We start from the raw sequence: 13,972 nt of genomic DNA on the forward strand, positions 1-13,972 counted from the left end.
GGGTAAGGTTTGAGCTTGCCAAATCTAGCGATTGCATTTGACCGCCGACCACATCAAAGCACGTGGTGGTGGAGGAAGGAGGGAGGAAAAGATTAAAAGAAAAATTAACAATAATAAAAATTCGATTTAAAAAAATCATTTTTTAAGAATATATATAATTTAAAATTAAAATTAAATTTTTTTAAAATAAATTTTCCCAAAACATCAAATTAGATAAAAGAACGATGAAAAATATTTAGATTTCAGCAGAGTACAAAAATATAGTTATTTTCCAAAAAAATGACTTCCTAAAAAATATTTTTCGAAAACATATTTTCATAAAACAAACAAACCAACCCTTGGGCAACAAATAAATTCTTGGACTTGGTCACTATGGCTAAAACCAAGCATATTTGCTGCTGACTTCCTTCGTGCTTCATACATCATCACGCCAAGAACAAGAATTCAGGGGGATGCTTCCACTTGTTTTTGGACATTGATTCCTCATGGCTCTACTCGTAGGGGCGGAATTCTCGACTAAGGTTAACTACCAAGACCAGAGCTTTTAATGTCTCCGAACACCTTCCAACTGTAAAGGAAAATATCGTCCTCTTCCAAGCTTCACCGTAAAAGAGAAACTGCACTTGACGACCAGAGAGAGAGAGAGAGAGAGAGAGAGAGAGAGAGCGCTCTTCTCTGAATTCTAAAATAAACTACAAGGGCACATAAGCTAAACGTTTGAGGAGTTAATTCATAATGAAATGGCAAGATATTTATACAGAAATCCAGCCAAAAGTAAGGCTAAGAACAAAAAGGGAGAGGAAAGATTAATTTAAGCGCCATCTGGCTGCACGAAGGGATTGGCAATCTCGTCTGTGCCGTCAGTAGGTGACACAAGCATCACAGCAGTGCCCCGGCAGACCTGCAATTACCGACAAGGGAACAGCGTTCATCCGAGAATTAAGAAAGGAAAAAGGAAGAAAAATAAAAGAGAGGAAGGTCTAAAGTTGAAAAGAACATCAAGTTGGAAAGAACATCGATTTGATGATCTTTCAGATGTCACGGACAAGAACGTGTTCTACCATACTGGGTCATCCACGAAGCAGGTCTCAAGCAAACTACTGGAGCATTGTATTGGCCAGAAAAGTAAAAAAGAAACTACTGGACAGTGTGGATTCTACCTTCTGAACAATATTGAGGTGCAAAGGTGATCTGCATAAATTAAGGTGCAATTTTATAGAAAACCTCAGCACTTCATCAATTACCTCGTGCACTACCAGAACTTAGACTAAATACATCAGAATTGGAAATGTGATTCCGAATGTAACAGTTTGCAGCAATAAGTCCACACGCCCCAACCACAAAAGTTGTCCAATGTCTCGAAAGATCTTCACCATATAAGGAGGTCAGATGGTCCGGAGATCTCTAAAGATAGATATCCTGTTAATGACAAGCAGCTCAACCTATGCTTGCAATCTTTAATTCATTTGTTGTAGTGGCTTTAAAAGAGGTCTGCCAGTCAAACGAAGAAACTATGGGGTCCTTGAAATCACAATATTCTGGATATGTAGCTCATGAAATAGTTTTGATTGTCAAATACATCTGCCACACATCTCTGCCATATATTCAGCTTAACCTCACTCAGAATCTAAGTTGATTTTTTCCAATCAAAAGCCAAGGGGCAGTTTATATTAAACATTCAGATGACATAATGAAAGATATCCTTACTATTAGGCCAAGACGCCTGGTTTGATCCGTGGTCTTCAAGGGGTCATCGGGATCTGCAGAGAAAGGACAAGATTTTTGCTTTGTTAGTTCCCTGAGTACGTGAGATTTCAACAAGGGAAGTCCTGCATGGCATCATGGACTCAATCAAGCGAACCGTTTAATGCATGGGGAACAGCCAAAAGATGATAAAAGTACACATGCTAAATCCTGGTTGGCCAACCATTACTTATGCCTCGTCTTGTAAAAGAATTGAAAAAGCCAAAAACAATGTATATAGTATTGGATAGTCCCCAAATGATGATTTCTTGGTTTAAACAATTATCTAATCTCTCTCCATTCTCCACCCTGAAAAGACCACTCAATGACTTGATGCATATACCTAAATCTGGAACTGCAGCAATCTTTAGTTGTCAAAAACTTTCACTCGTTGTCCTTCCACAATAGGACTGATAATTAATTGGGTTTTCAATTTTAGCCATTGAACTGCTCCCTCCAGTGCTTTTACACTTTTGAAGGATATGGGCCATAGTTCAATTAAATTGTACTAATATTCAGTGGCGACGGATATTCCGCCTAAATGAAAACTTTTACTAATTCTGTCTTTCCAGAGTAGGGCAGATAATTAATTGGGTGGTTCAGTTCCCTCCAGTGCTTTTAGATTCTAAAGAGTATTGGCCATAGTTCAATTCAATTATATTAATATTCAGTGGACGATAATTCCACCTGAAATGAAATGATAATCTTAAAATAGATGCATGGACATGCTATTTAGGTTGTCATTTTAGCGATTTAACTCTAAATTTAGAAGGGCACCTATGATATGCTTGATACAATATGTGCAATTTTGAACACCAACCAGCAAGGGTCCAGATTAACTTCACAATATGTCTTTACACCAATGTCTACAACAAATCCATAACAAACAGAAAGCAAAGATGAATGAAACAAATCTAAAAGTTCACCTTTCGAAATCTAGCTTGGAAAGTGCCGATGCCATTACTAAAAAGCACAAAAAGATGAAAACTAAGGATGCGCATGACAAAATTTCTGGAATAGAAATTGATTTCTGAAATTGAAAAATCAATTTCTAATTCAGAAATTGAGAAGTTAAAAATTTTAACTTCTGATTTCTTCTTCAAATCAATTTCTGGATCTGTTCTAGAAATAGAAAAATCAAATTGCGTTACCAAACAGATTTCTGTTTCAAATATGTTCTAGGGAACAGAGAAACAGAGAAATAGATTAGTAGAAATTTTATCATGCGTAGCCTAAGTGTTCACCTAGGCTTCATGTAAATACCAGTTTGTATGTTTAAATAATATTTTCCCAACAATCCTTCCTTCAAGGAGGGAAAAAAGAATGATACAGCATCAGACACGGCAACATGCATGAAAGATAAATGACAACAGAGCAAAAGTACAAGCCATTGTGTTTCAGGTCAAAAAAATGAAATGGCCACAAGACCTAAATGACTTGCTCTATAACTTAATAATGGAAATTTCCATTACAGAGGATGTCCATTGTGAAGGCAGTGTCAGCTCCTCTGAGCTCACTGAAGCTTAATTAATCGGTGATGTTTGACTATTGGCAAGTGCACCGACAGTTAACAGAAAATGAGTTGACAAATGCGGAGATCATCAGCAGAGAACATAATAAAACTGTTTTCAGCATCGAAGAAGGAAATGCTGGCATATGTTTTCTGGCCAATCTTTTTAAACAAGAAATTGCACCAAATGGGGTTTCTTTACCACACTAAAATCAAGAAGATATCACAAAGCCAAGCCCCCCCACCCTAAACAGTATGCCGTTAAAGGTAATGAGACTATTATCATGCATCTGCTTTTGCGATATATAGAAAAATTTGGGAACAAAGGGGTCTTTTAAACTATAGAATTTTCTAACTTTTTCCTCACCCATATCAAGCACACGAAATGTCAAGATACCACCATAATACGTATACCTATATTCTTTCCACATCAAAGACACTTCAGTCAACACACAATTAGAGTAAATCCATAAGCTGAGTGGCAGAGTAATTACCTCGTAGAAATTCCACAGCTTCATCCAGAACAAGGTTCAGTAACTGATCATATCCCTTTAAAGTACCAGTAACTGTAGAAAAAGAAAAAAGAATCACAAACCAAAAAAGAAACAAGAGAAAGTAAAAACAGTGAAAAGAACTCATGACATAGTTCATATTTAAACGCAATTCCTCATGTGTTTTGAATCCCAACGAGTTATATAAGTACTTAATTCTCAGTGAAACTGAGAGTTAGCCTAATAGTACTCACTTCTACAGCTGTTTTCCCCTGATCCTAGTTTGCTTTGGAACCCAAACTCTTTCGCACTTCGTAATTGACATGAATCTCACTACCCAGGGCTTTAAACAAGGCAGCAAAATACCAACAGAAAACAAGCATATCCATCTCTTCGGACGCGTCACTAGCAGTTCGCTTTTTCACGTCAGAAAGAGAGCAAGACCGGAACTGACCTTGTCTTCCACCGGTGAGCTTGACTTGAACCCCCTTATCCACGAACTTGGCCAAATCCAAAACCGTCTCTTTCCTTCCCGACTGCAACATAATCACCGCACAATCAAAAAAGAGAAAAACAAAAAACAAAAAATCAAGCTAATTCTTTCGCACGTTGTTCAGTTCCGCGCAATCACCTGACGCTCTCAGCTGTAAAGAGAAAGAAAAGGAAAAAAAAAAAAAACAGCACGAGCAATTTACCATGCCGGCCGATTGTTTTCCGCCGTCACTTGCTCTCTCCTCGGTCGGAACTCAGCAGGGACCCCTGAATGAAAGAGAGACGACGTTTTCCACGGGTGAGATCAACGGCGATTCCTCGCGCGATCGGAAGGCGAACCGCCGCGCGATCGATCGAGCGAAAATGCCGCGAGACGAATCAGGGACTGACCTCCAGCGGAAATCTAGGGTTTCGGTGGGAAGAAGCTGCTCGTTCCCGCTGTTCTTCGCTCCCCTCTCTTCCTACTCTCTCTCTCTCTCTCTCTCCAGCTTGCTGGCATAATGCTAGTAGCATTTGAGCGCCAGGTGGGAAGCGTCTTGACTGGGCTGGGCTTTCAAGCTCAACTCGGCCCAGAATAAACACGGGCCCCACACATCTAGGCCCTCGTGTCTCTCTGCTGACGTGGAGTGCCAGGTCAGCAGTGATGAGACATGAGTTCACTTGTTTTTATGATTTTTGGTGGGTGCATTCGCTTTATAACTATCAATTGGTAACGCCACAATTAGACACGTGTGAGATACATTAACGTCACTTCACTGCTAGAGAATTTTCATAAATAAGATGCATTGTGAAAATTCTTAATTTGAATAAGATGCAATGAAAATAAAAATAATAAAATTTCTAAATTGCCGCGTGCAGCGACCATCATTAGATTCATTATTGATGGCAATGAAAATATTTTACCTCCATCAGATGAGCACGCTCTCTCTCTCTCTCATCTCTCCAAATGGAGATCATGACTTCGACTAAGGTGATTGACTTTAGATAGGGCAAGAGATTACACGCCTTGAAATAGACTTTTGTTTAGGTGTGATGTTGTGTTGGGCAAATGTGGTCACAACTATTGTAACAACAGCAACGGCAACAAGTAAAACGATTACGGTGATGTTGGCAAATGTAACAAATATGATTGCCGATGATAATGGTCGAGTTTGGTGACAATTGAAGGGTGAGAACCAAGCTTGTTGATGATTGTCAGTTTAATATTGGTAGTGATGTTTGAGTTTTGTTAGTGTTAATGTTCGAGTATAGTAGCAATGGTGAAAGCATTCTGGCTCTAGAACCAATGACTGAAAACAGCAAGATGTGAAATGTATATCTTCCTATGATGAAGGGAGGAGATAGCTAAGAAAAATACTCATACATCACGGTGTACAAAACTAATGACTAGTTGATATTGTCAGCATCTACATTAGCTAATGTTGTCAAAACTCAAGTATATTCAATCCATGTCCAGATGTTCAAGATAAATCGAGTGACAAAGTCTAGACGACATTAAAAAATGAAAAGGTAGGAATATAATCGCAACATAACTTTTAAAAAATACTCATTCGAGTGTCAAAAATGTACTTTTCGTGTATTTTTAATTCCAAACTTTGCAAGTTTGATGCATTCAAGTTTTTTCCGGTTAATTTCCATCTAATAACTTGATGGAGCTAATGAAATGACTAAATTGAATAATTACAATAAATTTTAGGATTTACATGAGCAAGTTTTACTGCGCGATTGTTCCGACAAGTCCAGAGTAATCCGAGTGCTATATAAGAGACGGGCGCGTGCTGTGCCCGATGTCGGAAACAGAAGAAAACGCTAGGAGCTTGCGAGCGTCTCGCCGGCGAATTCGAACGATCAAAATTGCCGTCGGCGCGCGCATTAAACCCTAAACCCTCGATTCCTTGCGCGGGAAGTCGGGGATGGCAGCCATTGGAGAGAGCTCCGGCGGCGGCGACAAGCCACTGATCGTCCGTGTCAAGCGCAAGGCCTCCCAGTCCCCCGTCGACGCTTTCTGTGAGTTTCCGCGTTCTTGTTCGACGGCTTCTTCCGGCTTCCTTTTGATGGCTCATTCCCGACGCGAGAAGGAAGGGGGAAACTTGTGTGGCGGCACCTCTCTCGGTCTTCGCTTCTCTTTCTGCGATGTCTTTGACACGGCTGGATGGTGGTTTGGCAGGGTTGGAGATCAACGAGCGGCCGCTGAAGAGACCCTTTCTCGATTTCGAGAAACTGTCTATCTCAGACGCTTCTGTAAAGGGTACTTGATTCTGCCCTCGTGTTTTGATCGTTTTGGTTCTCGTGTTTTGCCTTCTGAGGGGCATTAGGAAGAAAGTGCTGGTAGATGGTTGCTCTGTTCTGGGATTGGAATCCCTTCAATGGCTAAATTGTCCAGACTACTTGAGAATCTATAGCGGCAAAGTGTTGTCTGGTTGGGTTAAATGTTTATTTGGACATTGCTGTGTTAGTATGGGGACTGGGCTGCCTTGATCGATTATGCTCCTATTTCGACAATTTAGCTTCTAACTGGTGTAGTCATGTACGAAATGCTCGACAAATGTGTTCCATTGACTTATGATCGTTGTATCTTTATATAATACAACCACCGGGTTCTGTTGACAAATTTGCCCCGATGTTGCTGAGGTTATGGGTTTTTAAATTTGTTATGATGATTTCCTTCTCAGTTCTTAAGTTTTCTTTTTTCTTGTTGTCTATGTATTTGCAGAGAATGACTTGAAGATTAAAAGGGTGTTAGTGAAGCATGTTGAAAGCACAAACAGATCCAAGGCTGACTTCGATTTATTGCAATCATTTCTGGTCAGAACCCTCATATATCATGGAGCATATGCTATTTGGAAATGCTCTGAGGACTTTCATTACATTTGTTTTACTGACATGTTTTTGGTTCACTTCTCATCCATCCTAAGTGATCTATCGAGGTTATTTTGTTGAGCAGCCTAGATCTGCTGAAATGTCTGAATCTAATACGGTTATGGAGGATAGAAGACGCGCATTTAAGAAGGACAATGTAAGCTCTCTCTCTCTCTCTCTCTCTCTCTCTCTCTCTCTCTCTCTCTCTCTCTCTCTCTCTCTCTCTCTCTCTATAGAGGGCAGGAAAAATACTCGGAGAGGAAGTTTCTGGATTTCTATTAGAATTCATTGTGTAGGAGGAGAGGTTGAGTTGAAGTAGGATTTTCAAAGATTGCCATCTCAAGGCATGATCTCACTGTGTATCTTGCACTTTTGTATTTCTTGGCTGTAGATACAAGAGGAGTTGCTGTCTAAAGCGAGAGAGGCAAAAGAGGTATGTTGGAAAGCCGATAACATACAATTAATTTTCGCTAGAGTCTAGGATTTGAAATCCACTTGCTTTTTTGTTCTATTTCAAATTCAAGGATGCCTTTACTGAGGAAAAAAAGAGAGAAATGGTCACTTTTTTCCAATTCATCAAGAAATTTCTCTACTATAAATAAATACTTGAATGATAATTTTTCTTTGCATCTACATATATAATGCTTCAAGTACATTTTGGTCTTTGTTATCATTTGAGAGACGGTGCATTGGATGCTTGGTCTTATACTTGAAATTGTGGTGCTTTACTCGAATTAAATTACTGAGTGAAAATCTAAAGAGATAAGGAGATGAAGCAGACCTACATAATATTACACAGTGTTGCCCGCTATTACTGGAACTTCAGTAATGCTTTATTTGCACGAAGACATAAACTTAGCTGGATATTATTCCCCTCTCCAATCAATACACAAACTTAAAGAATGTTGGGATCTGGTCATTTATGAACAAATGGTTGTGATTTGGGCAACCACTTGGAACTGCCTAAGCTGCATGTAAGGCTGGTCACTGGGTATTCTGTTTGTCCCTTTCAATTTCCGTGTGGTTTCATACTTTGATAAAAATGATGATATTCATGACTGAACGTGGTGCTGTATGCAATTGTCTTTGTCTGTCAAACATATCTTTTTCCTTGGAATCTGTATTTTACGTAGCAGTAGTGCAACTAACTTTGTGTACAGTCCATAGAAATATCACGTGTTAAGGCTGTAAAATTTTAGGCTATTCTACTAGCTCTATATTTGGTTTCTATTATTATGGACAACAGATGCACTTAGGTATGGGTCGTTTATTTCTTTTTGATCTTCCTATTTGCCTTATCTATAGGTACAAAATTTTAGGGCTTCCTGCTAAGGCCCATTTAATCCGTCTGCCAAGTTATATGTGGTTAGTCGTCAAAGGCATTATTATAATAAAAGCTCTTAAAAAGAGCTGAGTTCATTTCCATGACATTTCCTTTTAAATAATGTCTATGTATGGAGCTTTATGCAATTATTTCTCTGGCTTCATATGGAAATTCAATATGGGTGATCTTGCAACTAACATCAAGTAGAGGAGTCCAACATTGAGAACACGTGAGGCTTTGTGGTTTATTATTCTAGTTCAATTGCTTGTAGACAATTGCAAAAAATGCTCGCTTTGAGCAAATATGGAGGAGACGTAAAGGTAGTGAAGGGGACACGGACAACAAAGCTCTTCATGAAATGTATCAGTTTTATGATGTTGTTCGTGTTGACGGTGAAGAAAAAACCAGCACGGTCTCAAAGGAAGAGTAAGCTCTTGCTCGAATACTGTTTCCTTTTTAACCCCTTCAACAACATTAGAGAATCTTATCTTTTTGATGCAGAGATTTATCGTTGGAGGATCAAAGGATGTTGTCTAGTTATCTACCTCTTTTGAGAGAATTTATTCCAAGTGCTGCAGCAGAGATTGAATCCGATTTGAAGGTCCACAAGTCAGAACAAGGTTCTGCTTCATCAATAGTTGTCAGCTATTAGTTTTCCTGCTTTCAAGCATCATTTGTTAGTTTTGTCCAATTTTTTGTGAGAAAAAGCTCATGTAAGTTTTTATTGCACCCGCATAGGATATCCTGTCAAGTGTTTTTAAAGTGTTCACTCATCTTTCTCTGTTTCAGGAGCCACCGATGATTATATATATGACTACTATGCAGTAAATGATGACGCAGACATGAAGGATGATTCTTTTAGCAAATTTCCGCTGTAAGTGTTGCATATGAAATTTGCATTAGCAACTACACTTGTCATTATTTTAAATTTTCTCACTTCTGGACTGAAAGTAAAGAATCTTGATTCAGAGTGCAAGTGGATGAGGATGATTTTTTTGATGGGCCTGATGAATCAGATATCGAGAGCGATGATTCTAATGGTATGACAGTGTTTCGTTTCTCTTTTTCCATGTACTGTTCAGAAAATCCTTTTGGATTGTTTAATAATCTTGTTCCTGGCATCCTGCAGCCGAGAATAATCCTCTGAATGATTATCCTGAAGAGGAATCTGAAGAGGAAAAAAAGAGTGAAGATTCTGATGGTCAATCTGAAGAGGACGAGGAGGAAGAAGAAGAAGAAGAAGAAGAAGAGAGTGATACGGAATCTGAGGATTCGGTACTGCGTTGTTCGTCAAATATAGATGATTCATTTGAAGATGTGATGGGGTATGATGACAATGTACTTGATCACAATCACGATCACGATCACAATCACAATCACGAGGAGGGTGAAGGTGAGGGTGCTGACTGGAGATGGTCCTACCGATGAAGCTCGGCCACCATGAATCAGAGATTCACTGTCGACCTGTTGCGTGGAACGAAGTGCTATTAGTAATTATTGATAATTGCCATGTTCGGTTTGTTACACATGAGAGACAATCTTAGTTAATTAGGAACTCTGGTAACAGATTGTTAATACTGCAGCGATTTGGTGGATCAACGAAAAAAATGCATATAAGTGTCTCTGAATGTATTTGGATAGCGTTGCCAATGTGGTGTTCTCGAATTTCTGCAGTTATGAACTTGGACATGGGATTAAATGAAGGCAGGAAAAAGCAAGAACGCTCACTTTGGCAGAAATTAAACCCGTAGAGGTCTTTCAAGTTTCAGACAAGCGTCCTTTGTTTCCGCGTATGTCATGACACCATCAAAATAATCATTTTCTCGTATTTAAAATAAAATGACTAATTAGCTCATTTGATGGAGAGCTAAAGATTTTTAGGATGATGTTGTAGGGTGTCCAATCCTTGGAGCACCAAGCTCCGTCCTGTCTCTCTTAAGAGAGTTTCATCGGCGATGCACAGACGCAACCTATGTAACGGAAGAATGGTTTGCAAAGAATCATAATCGAACTTAAGCTGGTTTGCAAAGAATCATAATCGCCACCAAAACTACATTCCAAATTTCCAATACCACGAAATGTGGATACAGAACTATGAGGCAGGAAAGTTGGTCTGCAAAGAATCATAATCGAACTTTAAGCTGAACAAAGGGTCAGCTTTTCAGCTCTAGTTGAATGACATCAAATTATCATCCAAAGTTAAATTTTTGAGGGCCTATGCAAGATCTGCAGCCCTAGACCAGGGCAAGCAAATTCACAGCAGCATCTTGAAGATAGCTTCAACTATTTGAATTGTTGGCATGATAGCTATTGTTGGTTCCTCCATTTTCCCGTCGCCCCTCCGTTGAGTCATTCTTTTATTCAGCAACAAGCAAATACTTCATGTTGGGCATCTGATCTGATTTATCAGATGTTGAAAGTGGAGAATCCCTGATGAGACTGCCGATCCAAGAAGCTGCAAAGGAGGATTGAACTTGTCCCGCATGGCATCTTGTATGCTGGAAAGAAGCATCTGTGGGGGAGAAATTGGCATTTAAAAAAAAAGCCATAAACGTTGGACCACTGAAGAGAAAAGCCATCTTTTGCAGAGATTATTCCAGGACGTCCTGGAGGTCCAATTAATAAATGGAAGGTAGTTAGTCTATGATATTCTGAGAAGAAGCAAGTTAGCATGCCTGGAACTTATCAAAGAAAAAGAAGTCAAGTGTTACATACCTTTCATTAACAGTTTGCATAAAAAGGAAAAGGCATGCTACTTCCCGCTAGAAAGAAAGATAACGACAAGCGCAACGATGAAGGCATGATCAATAGAGCCAGGATATATCGTTAATCGAAATTTTCCCCTTCTCACATAAATCTGGTGAAGCTTGTACATAAGGCTAGTCTGCAAGTAAAAAAACAATGTATCAGACAAGGGAACAAGCCAGAGAGTACTTAAACCAATCTGTTAAGGATAAACTGGAACAAGTCATTTAAGCCTCACTTTTAATCCCCAAAACAGTTTTAAGTACCTGGGCGACTATGGAATCACCTTGATAGATTGTGCAAGACTTCTGGAACGGAAAGCCCCTCATCTTGAAGGATGAACCTAGACTGCCGCAGCTTTCACCAATAACAAGGACCTCTAGCTCTGTTCTGGTGAGGGAATTTCGAGTTCTCTGCACGTTGCATATCAACTCTTTCTCTTTGTCCATGATCAACTTTGAAGATTTGCCACGACCCTTTCTACACTCAACAAAAAGGAACATGAACAAATGACAAGTAGGGATACAATGGGGCCATGAAAAAGAAGCATGACATTAGTAAATTGCCGTTTCAAAGCAACTTGAGATCAAGTACATAAGCTGAGCTGTATATTTTGCATGATACATTGGGAAAAATGGTGCCTAACTGACAATGAGATCGACGCCCATGTATCCTACATTTCTAAACAATGTGTGACCCATTTTAGCTCTTTAGAAGAGTACCTTTTTCCCCTTCAGCTCCCATCAAAAGCGACTCAATTTTTCTCCGTAATTTTGATGCTCTTGCATTACCAGAAAGCAAGCACGCGCTGGTCCTACCAAAGGGTCAGATTATTACCAAGAGCATTGATATACTTCACTTGCAAGATGAAATGTCAGTTTTCACTGGCTCCCGAACTTTTTCGAATTCAAAACAGTGCCATGGAAGGTAACCGATCGGGCATTGATCCCTATTCAATCACACAGAAACCGAATGTCCGACTCGAAATCTTCCACATTACTGAAATACAAATCGGTTCGTCACAAACGATCAGCACAATACTGAAATACAACCTAGGAATCCATCAACATAAACACTACCCAAAAATGAGCACCGCCAAAAATACGTGTGCCCGTCTGCTACTTTGATCATCAGCTGAATTTACAACAGAAAAAAGCTCCAATTCACTCGATCACAAGACACGAGCTCCAACAGATTAACCCGCCAAAGGACAAAGGAAAAAAAAACGAAATTTGACCGTTTCAAACGAGGACCAAGAAGAAGAGATGGAAGGCAGAGGATCACTCACGCGACCGCGAGCGATGGATAAGATCGGATCGCCTGCAGCATCGAGAAGCGATTTCGTGTCACGACGAGGCGGCGGCGGCGACGACAATGACGACGATTTGGGTTGGCGGACGATCCTGAAGACGGGATTACCGGAGGAATCGACGAACCCCAGCTCGCCGCGAGGGAGGTTCTTGTGCTTCTTCGACCCGAACAGGTCGATCGGAATCGGCAGGATCGCCGGAACTGCGGCGTCGGATGCCGGAACTGCGGCGTCGGATGCCGGAACTGCGGCGTCGGATGATGCCGGAACTGCGGCGTCGGATGCGGGAACTGCGGCGTCGGATGCGGGAACTGCGGCGTCGGATGCGGGAACTGCGACGTCGGATGCCGGAACTGCGGCGTCGGATGCCGGAACTGCGACGTCGGATGCGGCATCCATGGAGAGAGAGAGAGAGAGAGTCTTCGGTCTGAAAACGCCAACGTTGTGTTCGTGAAGCGTGCGAAATGGAGATTTCTTACTGAAGAGGTTTTTGCTGTTTTTGCCGTTAATTCTTGTTGGAAGATTCATAAAGATAAAAAAGTAAACGTTTTGCACACGCATAAGGATGACGAGGACGGTATTTACTTTTAAACTTTCCTTTCTTCAGTGCAAAAAGTTTGCATATTATCCACAACTGCTTTTATATCCCAAATACCAAAAGAAAAAACACAATTTTAAAGGTCGGAAAATTTCTAAACCATTACATTTATGTCAATTTAGACTTAAACCTCTTGATCTAGTGTCAATTTAGTCATTATGGCTAATTTTAGTTGTATATTGCTGATGTAGATAATATTTAATAATATTTTTATTTTTTTAATTTTTTTTTCTTTTTTTCCCTTCCATTCCTTCTTTCTCAAGTCAATTGTAAGACTTTGGCGACCAGTTAGAGGCAAGAGACTCATTGGCCACTGGCGAGACTCGCCCAGCCTTTGGTGAGCTCGCCCTCATTGGCCATGGGCGAGTCTTGACCTTGCCAATGCAATCTCGTCGGTTCTCGCCTCTAGTCGGTTGTTAGCTGGTGACTAGTTGGAGGAAGAAGAAAGGATGGGAGGAAAAAAAAAGGAATAAGAAAAAAAGGGAAAAAAATAAACATAAATATAAATGAAAAGTTGTAAAGCCTATTGGTATCCATATTAGCAAAATTCGACCAAAACTAACCGAAATAATTGAATTAGTATTAAGTTAAAAGGTTTATGATTAAGTTGGTATTAATAAAAGATTTAGATTAAATTGGTACTAATGGAATTATCAGGGTATTCAACCAAAAAAATTTTACTATGAATAATTTAACTCAACCTTATATAAACACGTAAAAAAAAAAACATCTTTTATCAACGTGACATGTTTAATCCGGCCTTTCAAATTTAGCTAAAATTGCAACGCGTTTTGCCCCGCATTTGAAAATGGCATATGTTATGATTTCATCGCTCGATGGTCTTTGTAGCAGTTAGAAAAGGTATGGGCACTTCTTTTAAGGAAAGAAAGAACCTCTTGAT

At 39.8% G+C, this 13,972-nt stretch overlaps 3 protein-coding genes across 3 annotated transcripts; 1 reads left to right on the forward strand and 2 right to left on the reverse strand.

The window, feature by feature from the left end:
- Positions 1–654: 654 nt before the first annotated feature.
- Positions 655–4,750, reverse strand: LOC104425185 (sm-like protein LSM7). Its single transcript, XM_010037800.3, has 6 exons — positions 4,627–4,750; positions 4,440–4,503; positions 4,199–4,280; positions 3,748–3,819; positions 1,708–1,760; positions 655–901 (listed from the first exon to the last, which is right to left on the reverse strand). Exons 2-6 carry the CDS (start codon positions 4,440–4,442, stop codon positions 812–814), a joined length of 300 nt encoding a protein of 99 aa, XP_010036102.1. The 5' UTR covers positions 4,443–4,503; positions 4,627–4,750; the 3' UTR covers positions 655–811.
- A 1,256-nt stretch (positions 4,751–6,006) lies between these two features.
- On the forward strand, positions 6,007–10,069 carry LOC104425186 (RNA-directed DNA methylation 4). Its single transcript, XM_010037801.3, has 10 exons — positions 6,007–6,243; positions 6,404–6,484; positions 6,950–7,041; positions 7,181–7,252; positions 7,487–7,528; positions 8,691–8,845; positions 8,921–9,039; positions 9,209–9,293; positions 9,389–9,459; positions 9,549–10,069. Exons 1-10 carry the CDS (start codon positions 6,150–6,152, stop codon positions 9,845–9,847), a joined length of 1,110 nt encoding a protein of 369 aa, XP_010036103.2. The 5' UTR covers positions 6,007–6,149; the 3' UTR covers positions 9,848–10,069.
- Positions 10,070–10,422: 353 nt separating this feature from the next.
- Positions 10,423–12,958, reverse strand: LOC104425187 (protein LURP-one-related 7). Its single transcript, XM_039305138.1, is given in 5 exon segments — positions 10,423–11,025; positions 11,135–11,303; positions 11,431–11,613; positions 11,615–11,644; positions 12,369–12,958. Coding segments are annotated over 4 exon segments (849 nt in total). The 5' UTR covers positions 12,873–12,958; the 3' UTR covers positions 10,423–11,025; positions 11,135–11,171.
- Positions 12,959–13,972: the final 1,014 nt, after the last annotated feature.

The sequence above is a fragment of the Eucalyptus grandis genome, chromosome 11, assembly GCF_016545825.1.
Source record: "Eucalyptus grandis isolate ANBG69807.140 chromosome 11, ASM1654582v1, whole genome shotgun sequence".
NCBI classification, from domain to species: domain Eukaryota; kingdom Viridiplantae; phylum Streptophyta; class Magnoliopsida; order Myrtales; family Myrtaceae; genus Eucalyptus; species Eucalyptus grandis.